General features: G+C 42.8%; 1 protein-coding gene across 1 annotated transcript; it reads right to left on the reverse strand.

Annotated features, from left to right (window-relative positions):
- Positions 1-3,972: 3,972 nt before the first annotated feature.
- bcl6ab (BCL6A transcription repressor b) lies at positions 3,973-18,050 on the reverse strand. The gene is made up of 9 exons (XM_061796479.1): positions 17,904-18,050; positions 13,100-13,270; positions 12,796-13,017; positions 10,134-10,910; positions 9,362-9,474; positions 9,127-9,261; positions 7,963-8,093; positions 5,816-5,953; positions 3,973-5,042 (listed from the first exon to the last, which is right to left on the reverse strand). Exons 2-9 carry the CDS (start codon positions 13,252-13,254, stop codon positions 4,917-4,919), a joined length of 1,797 nt encoding a protein of 598 aa, XP_061652463.1. The 5' UTR covers positions 13,255-13,270; positions 17,904-18,050; the 3' UTR covers positions 3,973-4,916.
- Positions 18,051-18,487: the final 437 nt, after the last annotated feature.

Genomic DNA, 18,487 nt, shown 5'->3' on the forward strand with positions numbered 1-18,487 from the left:
TGACTCGTCCGTACTGTCTACTATATATATGGGGCAAGTCTGACAACACCGGCCTATCATCTGGGTCTGCATCAGTGCTGTGATCCTGGAGAAGTTGCTCAATTGGCTGAAAGACATTAAGGTTAATTAGATTAGAGCAATGAAAACTGTTCAAACAAACCAAGGCTTGAAGCCAGGACCATTCGCTGTGAATTGTTTTGGACACATAGTGTACTGTTTGCTAATTCTCACAGCAGAAGCCGACTGGGGAAGACTGCACCCGAAGATAGTCTAAGATGGAAGTTTAATAAGACTACAGTGTAGGCTTCAGAATTATCTGTTTTTAATACCTTCTTATCTGTTTGCCATTTTACCACGGGATACTACTCTTGTTTCTAATAGTTTAAGTGATCATTTACAAAAATAAATACACATACAGTATACACTATACATTTCCATACATACCGGGACTGAAATAAGTATTTAACACATCGCCATTTTTCTCATTAAATATATTTCCAAAGGTGCTATTGACATGGTTTCACCAGATGTTGGGAACAACCCAAGTAATCCAAACTTACAAAGAAAGTAGAACAAATAAGATCCTAAATTAAGTTGTGTGTAATAATGTGAAATGACACAGGGAAAAAGTATTCAACACATGAAGAAAGGGAATATGGTATTTATTTAATACTTTGTACAAAAGCCTTTGATTGCAATGACATCTTCAAGACGCCTCCCGTATGGCGAAACTAGTCGCATGCATTGCTCTGGTATGATTTTGGCCCATTCCTCCACACAAGCAGTCTTCAAATCTTGAAGGTTCCGTGGGCTTCTTTTATGGACTTTGAGTTTCAGTTCTTTCCACAGATTTTCGATTGGATTCAAGTCAGGTGATTGGCTGGGCCATTCTAGGAGCTTTATTTTTTTCTTTGAAACCAATTGAGAGTTTCCTTGGCAGTATGTTTTGGATCCTTATTATTCTGATGAAATGTCCACCCTTGTTTCATGTTCATCATCCTCGTAGATGTCTTGGTACATTTGCCCATACATCCTTCCTTTAATAATGTGAAGTTCAGCAGTGCCACTTGCTGAAAAGCAGCCCCACACCATCATGTTCCCACCTCCGAACTTCACTGTTGGTATGTTTTTTTTGTTTTTTTTTTGGTGATATGCAGTGCCATTAATCCTCCAAACATGGTGTGCATTATGGCATCCCAACAGTTACATTTTGCTCTCACCCGACCAGACTATATTCCCATCCAGTATTTAACTGGCTTGTCCAAATGTTGTTCAGCACACTTTAAACAAGCTTTGACATGCTTTTTTTCAGCAATGGGGTCTTGCGCGGTGGCCGTATAGTTATGGTTTGCAACAACTGCGATGGTCTAGAGACAGCTCTCTGCTCTTACCCATCATGAGATGTGTCTTGACTCACACCTTGGCAATCAGACTTTTTTGTCGGCCATCAATTAGGACTGAACCAGCTGATATTCATTTGCGCTGACAAGGGGCTGGATTGCTGTTTGATTATTGATAGATTTTAGGTGTTGTCTTGGCTTTCGATGCCTTTGGACCTCCCTTTCTTCATGTGTTCAGTAGCTTTCCACTGTGTCATTTCAGATTTTTACACAACTTAATTTCTTTGTAATGTATAGATTACTTGGGGTGTTCCCAACATCTGGTCAAATTTTCAGGTCATTAGCACCTTTGGAAGTATATTTAATGACACAAATTGTAACATGTTAAGTACTTATTTCAGCTGCTGTATATCCTAATGCTTGTTTTCCTAAAAAACTAAATTATTTCAGAGGAGAAATCATTTTATATGAATACAAACTTATTGAATTAAACCCTGAGATTATCGAAAGGAAAACTGTCTTTATCTGTAATTCTATTCTTTTTGTCAGCACCTAGTAAGAAAGACTGGCTAACTATCAAAGTAGATATTGTATATAATCAAGTTCTTGCAGGAAATCCTACAAGTTACTTAGGATTTGTAGTAGAGAAAATTCCCACCCCACGGCGCCAAAGACAGAACAACATCTGGGGGCACGGAGCTGTCACTAAAAACTAATTAGCCAATTAGGACGCAGCCCTCATAAAGCCCACCCGTCCGAAAGGTTTGTGCCAAAAGTCAAACGCAGAAAGTCAGGCAGCACACGCACAGACACGGAAATGGAATTACAAGCACAAAACAGGCAACGCAAATGCAAAAGTTGTCACTGCGAGCAAAAAAAAATCATCATTGCAAGTAATAAAATTTACTTTTAAGATGATTTTTTGGTGCTTAAATTACTTTATATCTCTTCATAGTCTTATTTTTTGTTTGCAATTCACAAAGTTTTGTTTGACGGTCATGTTTTTTGTTTGCGATTTCAAAAGGTTTGTGTGCATCTTTTCGGCATGTTTGCGATTTAAGTTTTGTGTAAATCTTAAGGGCATGTTTGCGATTTCAAAAGTTTTGTGTGAATCTTTTTGGCACAAATCTGATTCTATAGAAAAGCACCTTATTTGTAATGGAGTGTTACTGTACAACTAAATATCAGTTTGAAGTTAAAAAAAAAAAATTGTGAGGGCGTAGTGGTGTGCCTGCGATGCAAAGCCGCAGAAAACATCTTGGCACTCTGCACTCACCGCACTGCTCTGTCATAGGGTCGGTCTGCGTCACGTGGTTTATGGACGCCATGTTGTCAACAAGGGTCTGAATGGTTTGTTGCGTGGCTCTCAGCTGTTCCTCTCGTCACGGTTTTTCCTAAAAAAACAGAAATATGAAGCCTGTGCGAGGTAAACGCTATATTAATCAAATATTAATTAGGCAAAATCTAGCATCATTACTTAAAACGAAGGAATTTATTTTTGCATCAAAAATGATATTTTTTCAAAAGGGGGGTGCAAGCACCAATGCACACTTCAAAACTTGGTCAAAAAACGTGCACGTTATCTTACTAATAAGCCTATTTCTTTTACAGTTCACAAACTGGCCATGATGATTAAGATTAGCGTGAAATATATATATATAGAGAGAGAGAGAGAGAGAGAGAGAGAGAGAGAGAGAGAGAGAGAGAGAGAGAGAGAGAGAGAGAGAGAGAGAGAGAGAGAGAGAGGCGGCGGCACAGTGGGCGACTGGTTAGAGCGTCAGCCTCACAGTTCTGAGGACCCGGGTTCAATCCCCGGCCCCGCCTATGTGGAGTTTGCATGTTCTCCCCGTGCCTGCGTGGGTTTTCTCCGGGCACTCCGGTTTCCTCCCACATCCCAAAAACATGCATGAATTGGAGACTCTAAATTTCCCATAGGCATGACTGTGAGTGCCAATGGTTGTTTGTTTGTATGTGCCCTGCGATTGGCTGGCAACCAGTTCAGTGTGTACCCCGCCTCCTGCCCGATGACAGCTGGGATAGGCTCCAGCACGCCCGCGACCCTAGTGAGGAGAAGCGGCTCAGAAAATGGATGGATGTGTATATATATATAAAGAGAGAGAGAGGGGGGGGGGGGGGGTTCTGTGGAAAATAACCCTTACATATGGTAAATTTAGGAGTCGTTGCATTTCATAGTGACGTTATGTCGAGCTGGGTGACAATGTGGCACTAGCGTATGTCACTGTCCAGACTCCTCTATAGTTTTGCCTCCGAAGTCAGGCCTTCTGCTTCTGATTGGTTGTTTTTCCTCAGGTGCAGTGGTTTTCTGAATATAATTTTCGAGGCATGAGATGGGGCCAAAGACTTTTTTGTTTTGTTTTTCAAAGATAATTTTTTTAACTAAGTAAAAGTTTCCCCAACCTTTTTTTCTGCCACAGTAGTACGTTTCTCATGGAAAAAAATTGTGAAATGTAAAATAATTACAATGGCAACTACTTATCTTAATTAACTATAAGTAAGTTAAACAGTAAATTGCGTAATTTTATAAACCTTGGATAAAGAATAGTTAAATGGCCTTACCACCACCAAAACAGTAGTCATAAGTAGGATGTGTAATAATAAGGTGTTCCAGATGTTGCGGTATGCATATTTATTTCTATTTCATAAATATAAATATATATTATGTATTCTGCAGTTACAAAGATGTGATTACATATAGGCAATATTCCTGAGCATGTTTTAGCTTGTCTGCATTTTTAAGAGCGGCATACAGTGCACAACTAACAAAAAGCATTAATGTACATAGCATTTACATTAAAAGTCAGAGACAGTAGCCAATAAAACGTTTGAATATAAGGCACAATAATACACATAGTATGGTCAAAGGTGTAGTTTGTTCAGAAAACACTACAGCACCAGAATTGGGACCATATGGCAAGGTTGAATATAAATAAATATTTTTTTAACTGCATCAAGGACAGGGGACATGCGTTACAGAACATTTTAACATATTAGTAACATTAGAAAAAAACATCTTAATAGTATGAAGACATTCTGAATAACAGCAATGTGTGTGCAAAATACCATTGATGGCTTATGAAAAGATTATACTGTACATACAAAACAAATACAAAGGGATGTCAATCTGTACACATAAAAATATGTACCAGAAGGGACAATAACAAGCATCTTGCGTCACTGTCCTTCAGTAAAACTCATGGGCAAGATGTCCATGCTCTGCCAGCAGATGGCAATCTTATTTACAAAATATAAATGATGACGTTTGTGGGCAAACTCGTACCAATACTGGAGCAAACTAACAGTAATTTTGTGTTGAAAAGAATCCTGCCATTCAATGGTAAAATTGGGCTACCGAGAAAACCATGTGTTCAAATTCACAGTCCAAAATGTACATTGTTGTTTGAGGTGGTCAAATATAAACTCTGAAATACTTGAAATTGTCAAACATTGACAAAATATGGTTCTTTGGATTACAAAAATAGTTTTTTTTTGTTTTGTTTTTACAATACATTGGCCGATGGAGAGGGGAAAAAAGAACAAAGAAAGGAGGCTGTGCAGTCAGCAGGGCAGGCTGCCGGATGTGGGGCGGTACTGCGCCTTGGTGTTAGTGATGGCGCCGTGCTTCTGTCGGAGATGAAGCCTCAGCTGACTCTTGTGTCTGAAGTGGAGGTCACACTTTTCACACTGAGGAACAAAAGGCACAATTTAGACTGGCATTGTTGCAGAGGGTTGCGAAATTCCCGAAATTTTCCAAGGCGGAAAACTTTCCATTGGAAACCTATAAAATTGAACGTTGGATAAATCCTGACTACAACAAGCAGATTTCAAGCAAGTCCGGTTGATTAGAAAGATAATATTTAACACTTCAATAAGTTCTTACAAACAAATTTGTTGAAAAAGGTTTATATATGTTATGTATTACTTATATTCGGGATGGTATCTTTGAAAGTGCATTAAGATAAGATGTTCAATGTGATGTTCAAATATTTTTTTTTTTTAAAGCGCTTACAGCAAAATGTCTGTCGACTTTGCAATTTCCATCTCAACTGGGTGGCTGAAATGCTCACATACTGCTGAGCTTTTCTCACGCAGTTGAACCAGCATTGGCGTTAGCGGTAACCACAGTTTTGCTCACTCCGGTCAGATGACCATCACCGGAAAAGTAGTCATATCACATGCAGTTGGTAGAATCTTGCTCATGAAATTTATTTTTAATCTAGGCATATTTTAGTTGGTTTTGATACTGTACTGTTACAGGTGTTCATATTGATGCTTGGATAGGATACCTTCTGGAGGTTTATCAGATATTTTCCACCCCTTAGTTGTGCATAAATTACATGCCTGCTCAGATCCTTTCCATTATCTATTTGGATTACCACTTGTCAGAAATGGTATTACTCGTTTCTTCTCAGCGGTACACAGTGGATAAGGAATGGAGATTTGACTGGCAAACTTACATGATAAGGCTTCTCTCCAGTATGAATGCGCATGTGACTCTTCAGGGTCTGTAAGTGGCGAAAGTGAGTCCCACAGATTTCACAAGGGTATGGCTTTTCTCCTGTGTGAATTAACACATGGGCGCGAAGGTGGGCCACCTGCCAAAAAACAACAAAATAATCATAATTTCAACAGTGTAGTAATGTCGAACAGTCATTCCCAACCACTTAATGTGATAATTCTCCAATTTCACTTAATTACCGTATTTTCACGAGCATAAATTGGACTTAAAAGTCTTACATTTTCTCCAAAATGGACGGGTCGCCTTATAATGCGGCACGCCTTATGTGTGCACAGAGTTCCAAAATCTGTAAATGTTGTTGTGTGACTTTGATGAGCGCTCCGCTTGACTGACTGGGAGCATTTCCTGCCGACACGCTGCTTATATAGAGGAAGGCGGACGTGACTGAGGACAGGATGCGGACGTATAGGGGGAAGGGTGCGCATGACAGAAGACGCTAAAGGCACGCCCCCAGTAGGTATATAGTTCCGGTATGTGCATCGGTTTGGCTAAGGACCCCCGAAAATGGCACCTACGAAGAGACACGCTTACGAAGCACAGTTTAAACTGCAAGCTATCAGTTACGCGGAGGAACATGGGAATCGAGCAGCCGCGAGAGAATTCAAGATCAACGAATCCATGGTTCGCAAGTGGAGGAAGCAGGAAAACGAGCTTCGCCAAGTCAAGAAGACGAAGCTGAGTTTCCCCGGAAACAAGGCGAGGTGGTCCGAGTTGGAAGACCAACTTGAGCAATGGATTAATGAGCAAAGACCAGCCGGAAGAAGCGTCTCTACAGTCACCATTCGACGCTTGCAGAAGAAATGAAAATCTAACATTTTCAAGGAGGTCCGTCTTGGTGCTTTCGTTTTATGAAACGGCGCCATCTATCCATCCGGGCAAGGACTACCGTGGTGCAGCAATTTCCGGCGGATTACAAGGAAACGGTGGCCATCATACCGCTCCTACTGCACTAAAAAGATTGCCAACAAACACATCCAGCCCAACCACATTACCAACATGGACGAGGTGCCGCTCACTTTCGACATCCCGGTGAACCACACTGTAGAGAAGAAGGGGACCACCACGGTAGCGATACGCACAACGGGGCACATGTTTTTTTCCACGCGTCACCGTCCCTGTTGATCTGTGACTCCATGCGCGCCCATCTCACAGCCGCTGTGAAAAACCAAGTGCAACTAAGACTGGGAGGCAACGCCGGGCGAGTTACGCCACCATATGTGAATGGATTGTGGATGTTTGGGCTAAGGTATCTGCTTTGACTGTTGTCCGAGCTTTCGCAAAAGCCGGCATCATTGCTGCACAGCCCCCCGGCAACGGGACTGACTCTGACAATGACGAGAGGGAACCTGGCGTGTTTGTTGGAGAACTTGCCCAGCTGTTCATTTCGGATACAGAAGATGAGGATTTGATGGATTTGTGGATGAGGATTGATCAAAAAGTAACGTGAGTACATTGTTAAATACTTCAATAAAGTACAACCGAACTCAGTTTTGCTGCTGCTGCCTTTTTAAAAACATTGTTTTAGCGTGCATGCATGCTACCGTATGTTTTAAGATAGCGTATGTTTTACAACATGCCTGCGCCCAATAATACGGTGCGCCTTATGTATGTGTTAAATACAGAAATTGACCCCGTAACTAAGACTGCGCCTTTTAATACGGTGCGCCCTATGGTCGTGAAAATACGGTAGTCCGAAAACCATTATTTAAGATCTCAGTGTGTCTTTCTTCAATCCCTGGACCTTCAGGCCCCGATTTCATACTGAGTAAGTTAATTTATTAGTAACAATTGTTGAAAAGGTTTATAAGGCCCATCACAACTATGCTAATTTCTGTTAGCCAGTCTATGGTGTTTCGCATTATATCTTCGCATTAAGTGTGGGGACTTTTGCTTGACGAAATCATATGGTTTGGTTGAACATTTTGGTGTAGAATTCTAAATCATTATTTATGAATTTGACACAAGTATGGTAAAGTATGCCAGTCTAGGCTGAAGCTAAACACACTCTGTTAACTAGTCGGCAGAGAAGTGTTACTTCTGTGGAATATAAGAATAAATTGGGAAAGGTCTGGAAGAGTTTCTCACCTGGACAAATCTGGAACCACATGTGTCGCACTTGTATGGCTTCTCCCCAGAGTGGATGCGAGTGTGTGTCTTCAGATTAGCTGGCCGGTTAAACTGAGCACCACAGATGTTGCAGCAGTATGGCTTTGCACCTACAATAACAACAACTTTGGTTTATACTTTATATGTATAAAATATATTCTTTTTATACAAGCGATGAATGAATCTACGCAGAAATCTCTCTCACCTGTATTCAATGGATATAAAAAGTCTTCACATCCCTGTTCAAATGCCAGGTTTTTGCTTTGAATTAAATGTAATTAATAATAGTAATAATAAAATAAATAAATAATAATAATAAATAATTCATTTTTAAAATCTTTTTGAGAGCGGAAGTAAAATAAATGACTGAAATAATGTGGTTGCACAAGTGTGCACACCCTCCTAACTGGAATGAGCTGCATTCAGAATTAACCAATTACATTAAAACTCATGTTTAATGGCAGTTGGCACACACTTGCCACCATTTAAAGTGGCTCTAAATAACCTCATACTGTATATGTTTCACATTTTCTAGTAGGCTTTTCCTTACATTTTTTGCCTGAAGGTTTTGTGCAACACTGACTGCCACTTCAAATTGTTCATAATTCTTTCCACCTTGTCTAAGGAACCAGTTCCAGCTGAAGAAAAGTAAAAAAGGTCAGCCTTGGTTTCATTGGACTATTACAAAATCTCCCAAGCATGTGGGTAGAATGTGGTAGAAGGAATTATGAACAGTTCGAGACAGTAGTCAGTGTTGGCACAAAACCTTCAGGCAAAAATGTCAGGAAAAGCTTACTAGAACATCTGAAATTAATTTAGGGTTATTTAGGGTTTAAATGGTGGCAGGTGTGTGCTGACTCATTTAACGTGAGTTTGAATCTGTGTGGTTAATTCTGAACAGAGCAACAGCCCAAGAGATTTCAGTTGTTTATTTTTATTTCTCTCAAAAAGAGTTTTGAATCTAACGACAGTAAATTGGATTGTACAGGTTATAGGTCACATTAATAGTGGAAAAGGTTTTGAAAAGATTTACATTGGTCTCTATTTTTTCTATTACAAAAAAATGGCATTTGAAGAGGGGTGTGTAGACCTTTCATATTTGCTGTATATGGTGTTCTGTTTTTACACTTCATAACTACTTACCTGTATGAACAGTCTTGTGGCTGGCTAGGTTGCCCTTGTATCGGAAGGCAGCCTGGCAACAGTCGCACTTGTACGGCTTCTTTCTGTGGACCTGGCCCGTGTGATCTTTAGGGGAATCTTCTTCCGGGAAGCCCTCTGTGAGCAAAAGGTATGTCATCATTAGGCCTTTTTTTTTTTTTTTTTTAGACAGCGTGTAAATACTTTAGAATATGGAGGGGGGCCAGGTTGTACTTACCAGAGCTTGATGGAGAGAACTTCGATTCCCTGCAGTAAGAGTCGTCGGGAAAGAGGTGAGTGGTCTCCACTTGTTGAGGGCTATCGCAACCACAGGAGGAACATTTGCGGTGGCTGGAAGCGGAGAAGGAAGGCCATTCATGATTTGAAAGTTACTCAAGCTGTGGTGGGAATCATTCACCCATTCCCTGCTCCCCATTTTTATTCCTTGGCATTCAACACAGCACAAGACTTGAGCCCTTATTTTAGTGTCTTACTGGAGTTATGCTTTACTATTTAAATTATATTATGTTCAATTGTCTTATGTTTTATGTTCAATTTTTATTGATGTACAACCCTTTGTTTCAGCTGCGAATAATGTTACAGTAGCTTTATATTTTACATTTAAGTACAGTTGAGATGTATTTAACTTTTAAGTCCATTACATTTGTATTCAATCTTTAAGAACTGTTCCTTTTATAAACTGTATTTTTTATTTAACTTTTGATTGTTAATTGAATCATTTAACCATCAATCATTGAAGTACATTAAAACAAAATCCTGTATTTAAGCACAGTGTTAATGTTCAAACTGACGTAATAATACAGTGGCGTTCAATAATATTAAATTGTCCTTTTTTTTGCGGGTGGTACTCTTTAGCAATAAAACCTCTGTCTCATTTTTGACCACTGATATAGTAGATAGGAATTTGTTTCCAAAACCTTGCAGTGTTTTTGGATCTCTTCAACAAAAATGAACTCTGTGTAGCTGACAGTGGATATATGTAATCTTACCCGTCAACAGTCAGGGGACTTTCTTCTCTGTGTTCACTGGCTGCTTCTACCATTTGGGGTTCCCTCTCGCTGCCCCTGCAGGGACTAAGCGAAGGGGATCCGCTTTCGGGGCTGCCTCTGGGAGCATCAGTTTCCTTGTTCACTTGGGTTTGGTTCATTACAATTAATTTGTACTTCTTCCAGTTTCGCACCTTGGCTTCTTTGGGGCAATCAGGGGGCTGTTTGAGGCACAAGGTCGCATTTCTACTGCTGCTCGACTCGGTGGGCGAGTTGGGCTGGCAGTCGGATCTGAGGGGGCTCTGAGGGCTGCATATTACACCTTTCCCGAAACTTTGAGATGATCTTCGGCAGTTAGTAACAGGGTGCTGGACACTGTCTTCCTCCATGTGGGTGGCGGGTCCCGGTCGAATAATAGTGGGGTGGAAACCAGGGTGATTGATTATGGCCGAGGACTCATTGAGAGGCACGTTGGTGCTGGGGACTTGCAAAAATGGTTTCTGCGACAATGAAGATACTCTGGGAGGGGTCCCGATCCGTTGGGAACCTTCGGGCTTGCCAGCAGGGATGTGACGATCACCATACACGTGATAGGAGCCGGAGGTGTTGATACCCCGGAAAACACTGTAACCCCTGCCCTCCTGAAGAGGGGGCAAAGTAGCTGTGTATCTGTTTTTGAGATCTAACTCTGTCACATGAATGGGCCTCAATGTGGAGAGTTGGTCAGCCATGGGTAACATGCCGGTCTGCACTTCTTCAACATCCACATTTAAAGACGGCCTGGGGAAACATAATCCAGCACGTCACTGATTCCACTTCAGAAGATTTGTGTTTCCATTAATTCAGGAATTTCCATTAAATATGTTAGTAAATGTCTATACGTGTTACGAGCCGTTGTTAGGACAATTTTTTTTTTGCTTTGACTTGCGAGCAAAAACTTGAGATATGAGTGGTGTATGGTTGCAGTGAACTCAATTCACTTCACAACAAGCGCAGGTTTGGCAGAGGTTTCAAGCTGGTTATTGGCACTTCCACTTGAAGAGAATTACACGTGGTGTATTTAAAACAGCCACATGGCTTTAAGTCTGCTTAGCTTAATGCTAACAAACAATGCAAAATGTCGTAGACGGGCTAAAGAATAGCCTCAGTGTCGCAATGTTATAACTATTTAGCAACAGACATTTGAACACAAATGGTGTCTGTATTATACTGCCCCCTCGTGGCCAGGTTTCACACACCACAAGGAGCAGCACCATGTCCACTGAATTGAAGCAAAAAAATGCAGCAAAAACGTTTACTGCTTTACATTCTTAAAATGTAATTATGTCATTACCGTATACTTTTATAACATAATAGGATAGAGATTATTTGAAACAAATGACTATTTTTTGGTGGGGGGTGGAATAAGGAAAGATGATTTGAGATATGAGTGCTTTGAGTAAAGAGGGTCACAGAACGAATTAAACTTCTCAATGCACCATTGCACTTCCTTGAGATCAATTCCTATTTAGACAGGGCCAGTTGAGTTTTTCAGGGAATAGCAGAGATTCCACAGGGGAAAAAAATGCCAATAGGCGAATTTGTGAATAGTGAACTGCGAATATGCGAGGGATTACTTTATAACACTTGTGTCAAACTCAAGGCCCCGGGGGCTAGATCTAATTTTACATCATTTTATGTGGCCGACGAAAGCAAATCACGTGTCTCAACTTCCATGATTCTTGCTAAAATCCATCCATTTTCTGTACCGCTTATCCTCACTAGGGTCGCAGGCATGCTGGAGCCTATCCCAGCTATCTTCTACAGTCTGAACTGGTTGCTAGCCAATCGCAGGCCACATAGAAACAAACAACCATTCATACTCATATTCACACCTATGGGCAATTTAGAGTCTTCAATTAACCTACCATGCATGTTTTTGGGACGTGGGAGGAAACCGGAGTACCCAAAGAAAACCCACGCAGGCACGGGGAGAACATGCAAATTCCACACAGGCGGGGTCGGGATTTGAATCCTGGTCCTCAGAACTGTGAGGCAGATGTGCTAGCCAGTCGCTGCCTCTTGCTAAAATTTTTACCAAAATTTCCAATTAGCATTTTTGTGACCAAAACCCCTTTAACAGTAATTTGAACAATAGCTGAACAAATCATTATCCCAGACTTCGGATTTCAAAACTAGCTGCCCATCACTTTGCTGTGTATATTGTGTCATTTTCATATAATTTGATCAATAACAGTAAAGACATGGTCCACTGAATTTCCTTTTGAAAATCAATTAATTTTACTGATGATTATTTGAATTATTAGCAGTTATCTATCAAAAGGTCATAATTGTTTCTAATTTAAAAAATATATTCTAAAGTAATATTTTGTTTCATTTATTTATTTTTTAAATAGTACTAAGTGTGGCTGTTTCAGCATGGAGACATTTACAAATCAACCATAACCAAAGCAGCATGAAAAAAAATAAATAATAATTGTATTTCATACAAATGTCTTTACTGTCATCAAATTACATGAAAATAATAGGATGACGCAATTAAACATTTACTGTATATAGTTTCTCAGTCACAACGGCCCTCTGAAGGAAACTAACTACAATGTGGCCCACGACAACAATGGGTTTGACACCCCTGCGTGTATACCATGTGTGCTGCTATGGTTACCTGGACTTGATGAACCTCTGGCAGGTGTCAGCCACATGCTCCATCTGGAGGTACAGGGCAGTGTTCATGGTGCCCACCAGCATGCTGTCCGTCAGGTTCAGAAAGGACGTGTACATGAAGTCCAGGAGGTTAGAGAAACTCTTGGGGTCTATTTTGGAGTCTAAGCTGATGACATTGAGGTTTGTGTTCCCTGGGTTCATGAAGACCGAATAAAAGAAACCACTAGAAAGAAAGCACAGGAGTCAGGGTCATTGTTAACATTATTCGCATTGCTCCCTGCGGCCCGGTTGCAATTCTGCATTACCTGCAGGCCACCAAGATGGCCTTGTGAGCATAAAAATGCTGTCCGTCCACTTGAATGGTGACATCAGTCAGGAGATTCCTGCTGCGGAGGCGGTTGAAGTTGAGCAAGACATCACCTGCATGGCGCGTAAATTGAACACACCCATTTGCAGTCATGGCCGTACTGTGAAAACTGAGCAAAAGGAACAAAAGGTTCAACACAAATTTTGTTCTTGTTCTGTTAAATTTTGGGTCAGCCAGATAATTTCCTGTTTTCCATAAAATACACTGTCGATATGACTGCAACGATTAATCGAGTTAACTTGAATAGTTTGACGCACTAACTGGCTAACGGTTAGCCACTTAACAGCCAGCCGCGAACCTAAATTCACAACAGCTGACTCCACACTCTCGTAGGCTGACACCCATGTCACTCGCCAAGTCAGGCCCCCGCCTTTTAAAGCCATACACACTCAAAGTCACAGATAATAGAATGTTGAAATGCTGGACAATAATAACGCCTGCACCGTTTCGATTATTCGATTATTTGATGGTCGAATCGGTAGCATAATCGATTCTAAAAATATTCGATAGCCGCAGCACTAATACATATGCTATCCTCCAAAAGTTTGGGGGTCATAAATGTCTTGGAAATGTCTTGGTTTTTTTTTAACACGTCATAATTTCTAGGCTGTATTTCTGATTCATTTAATATCATAATTGAAAAAATAATTGTCTTTCAAAAGTAACGACATTTCCTAGTGACTCCACATTTTGAGCAGCAGTGTGTATACGTATATGCTAATTTAATTCATATTCATTGTTCGATTTTCCATCCATTTTCTATACTGTTTATCCTAATTAGAAGCACAGGTGAGCTGAAGCTAATCCCAGCTGAGTCAAGGCAGGGTACATCCTCGGCTGGTCTCCATTGTATTTATTCAAACAATAAAATACATCCAACCAAGTGCATGTGCATAAAAAAATCCTTGAACCTCCAAACAAAACAACATTAAAGTTATAATAACAACCTTTATTTTGTTTTTAGGTTTGAAGTTTTTTATGCTCAGGTACTTTACTCCTTGAAGACATTAAGACATGATTGAGGGTCTAAAAAAGAGCATTAGTAATAAATAACCAAATATTTTCTGTCACATTATAGACTGTTTTGTGTGTTTTTCTTGTTTTAAAGCAGTTTTTTTTCCTTAAAGATTTGAACTAAAAAAATTTGATGTTAGGACACAAATGGTTCTGCAATATTGAACTTTTCTTATTTTTCTCAGACAAGAAGAGCGATGACAAGGCAAAGCTAATAAGACCACGATACACGTGGATTACAACAGACAGCGATTAGAGGCATATTTCCATAGTAACTTCCGATTGCTATGTTATGCTGCGATAAATTTCTTTCACTGTGTGCATCCCTATGAAGAAAAAAACAAAATATATGGATCTAGGTTTCCCTTGCCCGGACACAGGTCACCGGGGCCTCCCTCTGGAGCCAGCCCTGAAGGTGGGGCTCGAAGGCGAGCGCCTGGTGGCCGGGCCTGCACCCATTGGGCCCAGCCCGAAAGGGTAACGTGGGTCCCCCTTCCCATGGGCTCACCACCTGTGGGAGGGGCCATAGGGGTCTGGTGCAGTGTGAGCTGGGCGGTGGCCGAAGGCAGGGACCTTGGCGAACCGATCCCCGGCTACAGAAGCTGGCTCGAGGGACGTGGAATGTCACCTCTCTGGCAGGGAAGGAGCCCGAGCTGGTGTGTGAGGTTGAGAAGTTCCGACTAGATATAGTCGGGTTCGCCTCCACACACAGCTTGGGCTCTGGTACCAGTCCTCTCGCGAGGGGTTGGACTCTTTTCCACTCTGGAGTTGCCCACGGTGAGAGGCGCCGAGCAGGTGTGGGTATACTTATTGCCCCCCGGCTTGGCCCCTGTACGTTGGCGTTCACCCCGGTGGACGAGAGGGTAGCCCCCCTCCGCCTTCGGGTGGGGGGATGGGTTCTGACTGTTGTTTGTGCCTATGCACCAAACAGCAGTTCAGAGTACCCACCCTTTTTGGAGTCCTTAGAGGGGGTGCTGGAGACTCCATCGTTCTGCTGGGGGACTTCAATGCTCACGTGGGCAATGATAGTGAGACCTGGAAGGGCGTGATTGGGAGAAACGGCCCCCCCCGATCAGAACCCGAGTGGTGTTCTGTTATTGGACTTCTGTGCCCACCACGGATTGTCCACTCGGGTAATGAGAGGGGCGGAGCTGTCAAATGATCATCACCTAGTGGTGAGTTGGCTCCGATGGTGGGGGGAAGATGCCAGTCTGACGTGGCAGGCCCAAACGTATTGTGAGGGTCTGCTGGGAACGTCTGGCAGAATCCCCCGCCAGAAGGAGTTTCAACTCCCACCTCCGGCAGAACTTCACCCACGTCCTGGGAGAGTCGGGGGACATTGAGTCCGAGTGAACATTTTCCGCGCCTCTATTGCCGAGGCGGCCGACCAGAGCTGTGGCCGTAAGGTAGTCGGTGCCTGTCATGGCATCAATCCCCGAACCCGTTGGTGGACACCAGTGGTGAGGGATGCTGTCAAGCTAAAGAAGGAGTCCTATCGGGCCTTTTTGGCCTGTGGGACAGCTGATGGGTACCGGCTGGCCAAGCGGAATGCGGCTTTGGCTGTCGCTGAGGCAAAAGCCAGGGCGTGGGAGGAGTTCGGCGAGGCCATAGAGAACGACTTCGAGGAAATTCTGGTCTACCATCCGGCGTCTCAGGAGGGGAAAGCAGTGCACCATCAACACTGTGTATAGTGGGGATGGGGCGCTGCTGACCTCGACTCGGGACGTTGTGAATCGGTGGGGAGAATTCTTCGAAGACCTCAATTCCACCGACACGGTTACCCTTGAGGAAGCAGAGTCTGGGTTCTCTGAGGCGTGCTCTCCTATCTCTGGGGTTGAGGTCACGGAGGTGGTTAAAAAGTTCCTCGGTGGCAAGGCCCCGGGGGTGGATGAGATTCGCTTGGAGTTCCTAAAGGCTCTGGATGTTGTGGGTCTGTCCTGGTTGACACGCCTCTGCAACATTGCATGGACATCGGGGACAGTGCCTCTGGATTGGCAGAATGGGGTGGTGTTCCCCCTTTTTCAAAAGGAGGGTGTGTTCCAACTACAGGGGTATCACACTCTGCAGCCTCCCTGGTAAGGTCTATTCATGGGTGCTGGAGAGGAGGGTCCGTCGGGAAGTCGAATCTCAGATTCAGGAGGAGCAGTGTGGTTTTCGTCCTGGCCATGGAACAATGGACCAGCTCTCGGTAAGGTCCTCGAGGGTGCATGGGAGTTCGCCTAACCAGTCTACATGTGTTTTGTGGACTTGGAGAAGTCGAGAAGTTCGACCGTGTCCCTCGTGGAGTCCTGTGGGGGGGTGCTTCGGGAGTATCTCGATCTACGTTCCTACCCTCATCAATGGTCACGAGCTGTGGGTCGTGACCGAAAGAACAAGATCCCGGATACAAGCGGCCGAAATGAGTTTCCTCCGCAGGGTGTCCGGGCTCTCCCTTAGAGATAGGGTGAGAAGCTCGGTCATCCGGGAGGGGCTCAGAGTAGAGCCACTGCTCCTCCGCATTGAGAGGAGCCAGATGAGGTGGCTCGGGCATCTATTTAGGATGCCTCCCTGGTGAGGTGTTCCGGGCACGTCCCACTGGGAGGAGACCCCGGGGACGTCCCAGGACACGCTGGAGAGACTATGTCTCTCGGCTTGCCTGGGAACGCCTCCGGATCACCTCGGAAGAGCTAGAGGAAGTGGCTGGGCTTCCCTGCTGAGGCTGCTGCCCCCGTGACCCGACCTCGGATAAGCGGAAGACAATGGATGGATGTGTGCATCTTGTGGTAATAAAGAAGCTATTGCGTTGACACTTGACACTCTCTCACCAGGAGGCGGCGCAATTGTAAAATTGTAGAAAAAAGTACTGTCAACCTCTTTGCCTTGATCTTTTTTAATACAGTTAATTACAGGATTATTACTGAACTGATAAAGGCTATTGCATGCGCTCAAAGAGTCCACTGCCTAAATATTTTGAATATTAACTGCAAAATAAAAAATAGAATACAAAGAATAATAGATGGAGTGGGTAAAAAAATGAACCCCACATTTCTAATTTTCTAACTAAATCCTATACTCTACATGTTTTCCTCCCTACCCCAACCTGAGAATAAATCAACCAAACCCCAATTTTTTAAGAGAAAAAAAAATGATCATGTTGATATTATAAACCGATCCGGCGTTCAAGGACGCTATGCTTTTTCTGCGTAGTTACTTGGGGGCCACACCAAGCAACTTAGGCCCTGAACTGAACACAACAGCGGTGCGTTCAAGTTCAGCCTGCGCCATTCGTAGTTTGTCTTGAAATTCTGTTCGGAGGACGAAAACAAGTCTCCTCGCTTGTGTTAAGTTCAGTCGACAATGTACAGACTGTAAAAAAGACGCTCGAACCAGACAGACCGGTCCGATTGCGCCACAGTTAGTGACAGCGGGGTAGTAAAAAAGTTTGCAAGCGTAAGTGCGTCCATAAAAAGAATGTGGCTACGATTCAAAGTCAAACGCCCAACTTTTTCAACCGCGCAAAAGCCCGTTAACAAAGTCAACAAGTAAAATACGCATTCAACACTTCTACCACTAAAAAGTCACAAACTATCAATAAGGTTGTAAAAACGGACTCTCTCAATTTTATTTAACATGGGAAATGTGAAAATAGCAAGCTGGCCGAAAACGACAACCCTAAAGTTGTGCTTCTGTGCGGGGAAAAGGGAACGCGAGGAAGGGTGGTGAGGGGAGAAGAAAAAAAAAAAACTAACCTTGTAAAAGTTTCCTCGAAAATCCGAGCCACTCCACTTCTGTGAATCCAGTTCTAAGAAACTGAGCTGCTCAATTCTCGGAATTTCAACATAGGACCGTACCATTTCCTGGACGGCGGGGTGGTCGCGAAAAAAAAAACATCGGCCTAATTCCAACACTCTGTTCATAAAATTACACAGTGTAACACAAACGTCGTATGTAAGGACTCCATTGACTTCTTTTTTCCCATTTGTGCTGCATTCGTTATAGTTAACGTCTTGTTTTGGAGTGCTGCGTCGAGCTCCCCGAGCAGTGGAACATTCCGAGTGAGCGGTCAGCTGACCAAGTTATAAATACTGAGAGCAAAATGAGAACATGTTGAACTTGTGGCCGCACACTCGCCCAGAATCACACGCCAAGTCTCACTTTACAAGTTTCATCATTTCATCATGCGCCACACGTATTACGCTGCCCCACGTCCTAATAATTGATCAAAACCTGATTTCTTTGCTATGTTATGGATTCTTTATTTTACCCGGTAAACTTGATAAACTGATGCACTGTACACTTCATACACTAACTCACGTTCACAATGTCTTTATTT

The sequence above is a fragment of the Phyllopteryx taeniolatus genome, chromosome 14 (assembly GCF_024500385.1).
Source record: "Phyllopteryx taeniolatus isolate TA_2022b chromosome 14, UOR_Ptae_1.2, whole genome shotgun sequence".
NCBI classification, from domain to species: Eukaryota; Metazoa; Chordata; class Actinopteri; order Syngnathiformes; family Syngnathidae; genus Phyllopteryx; species Phyllopteryx taeniolatus.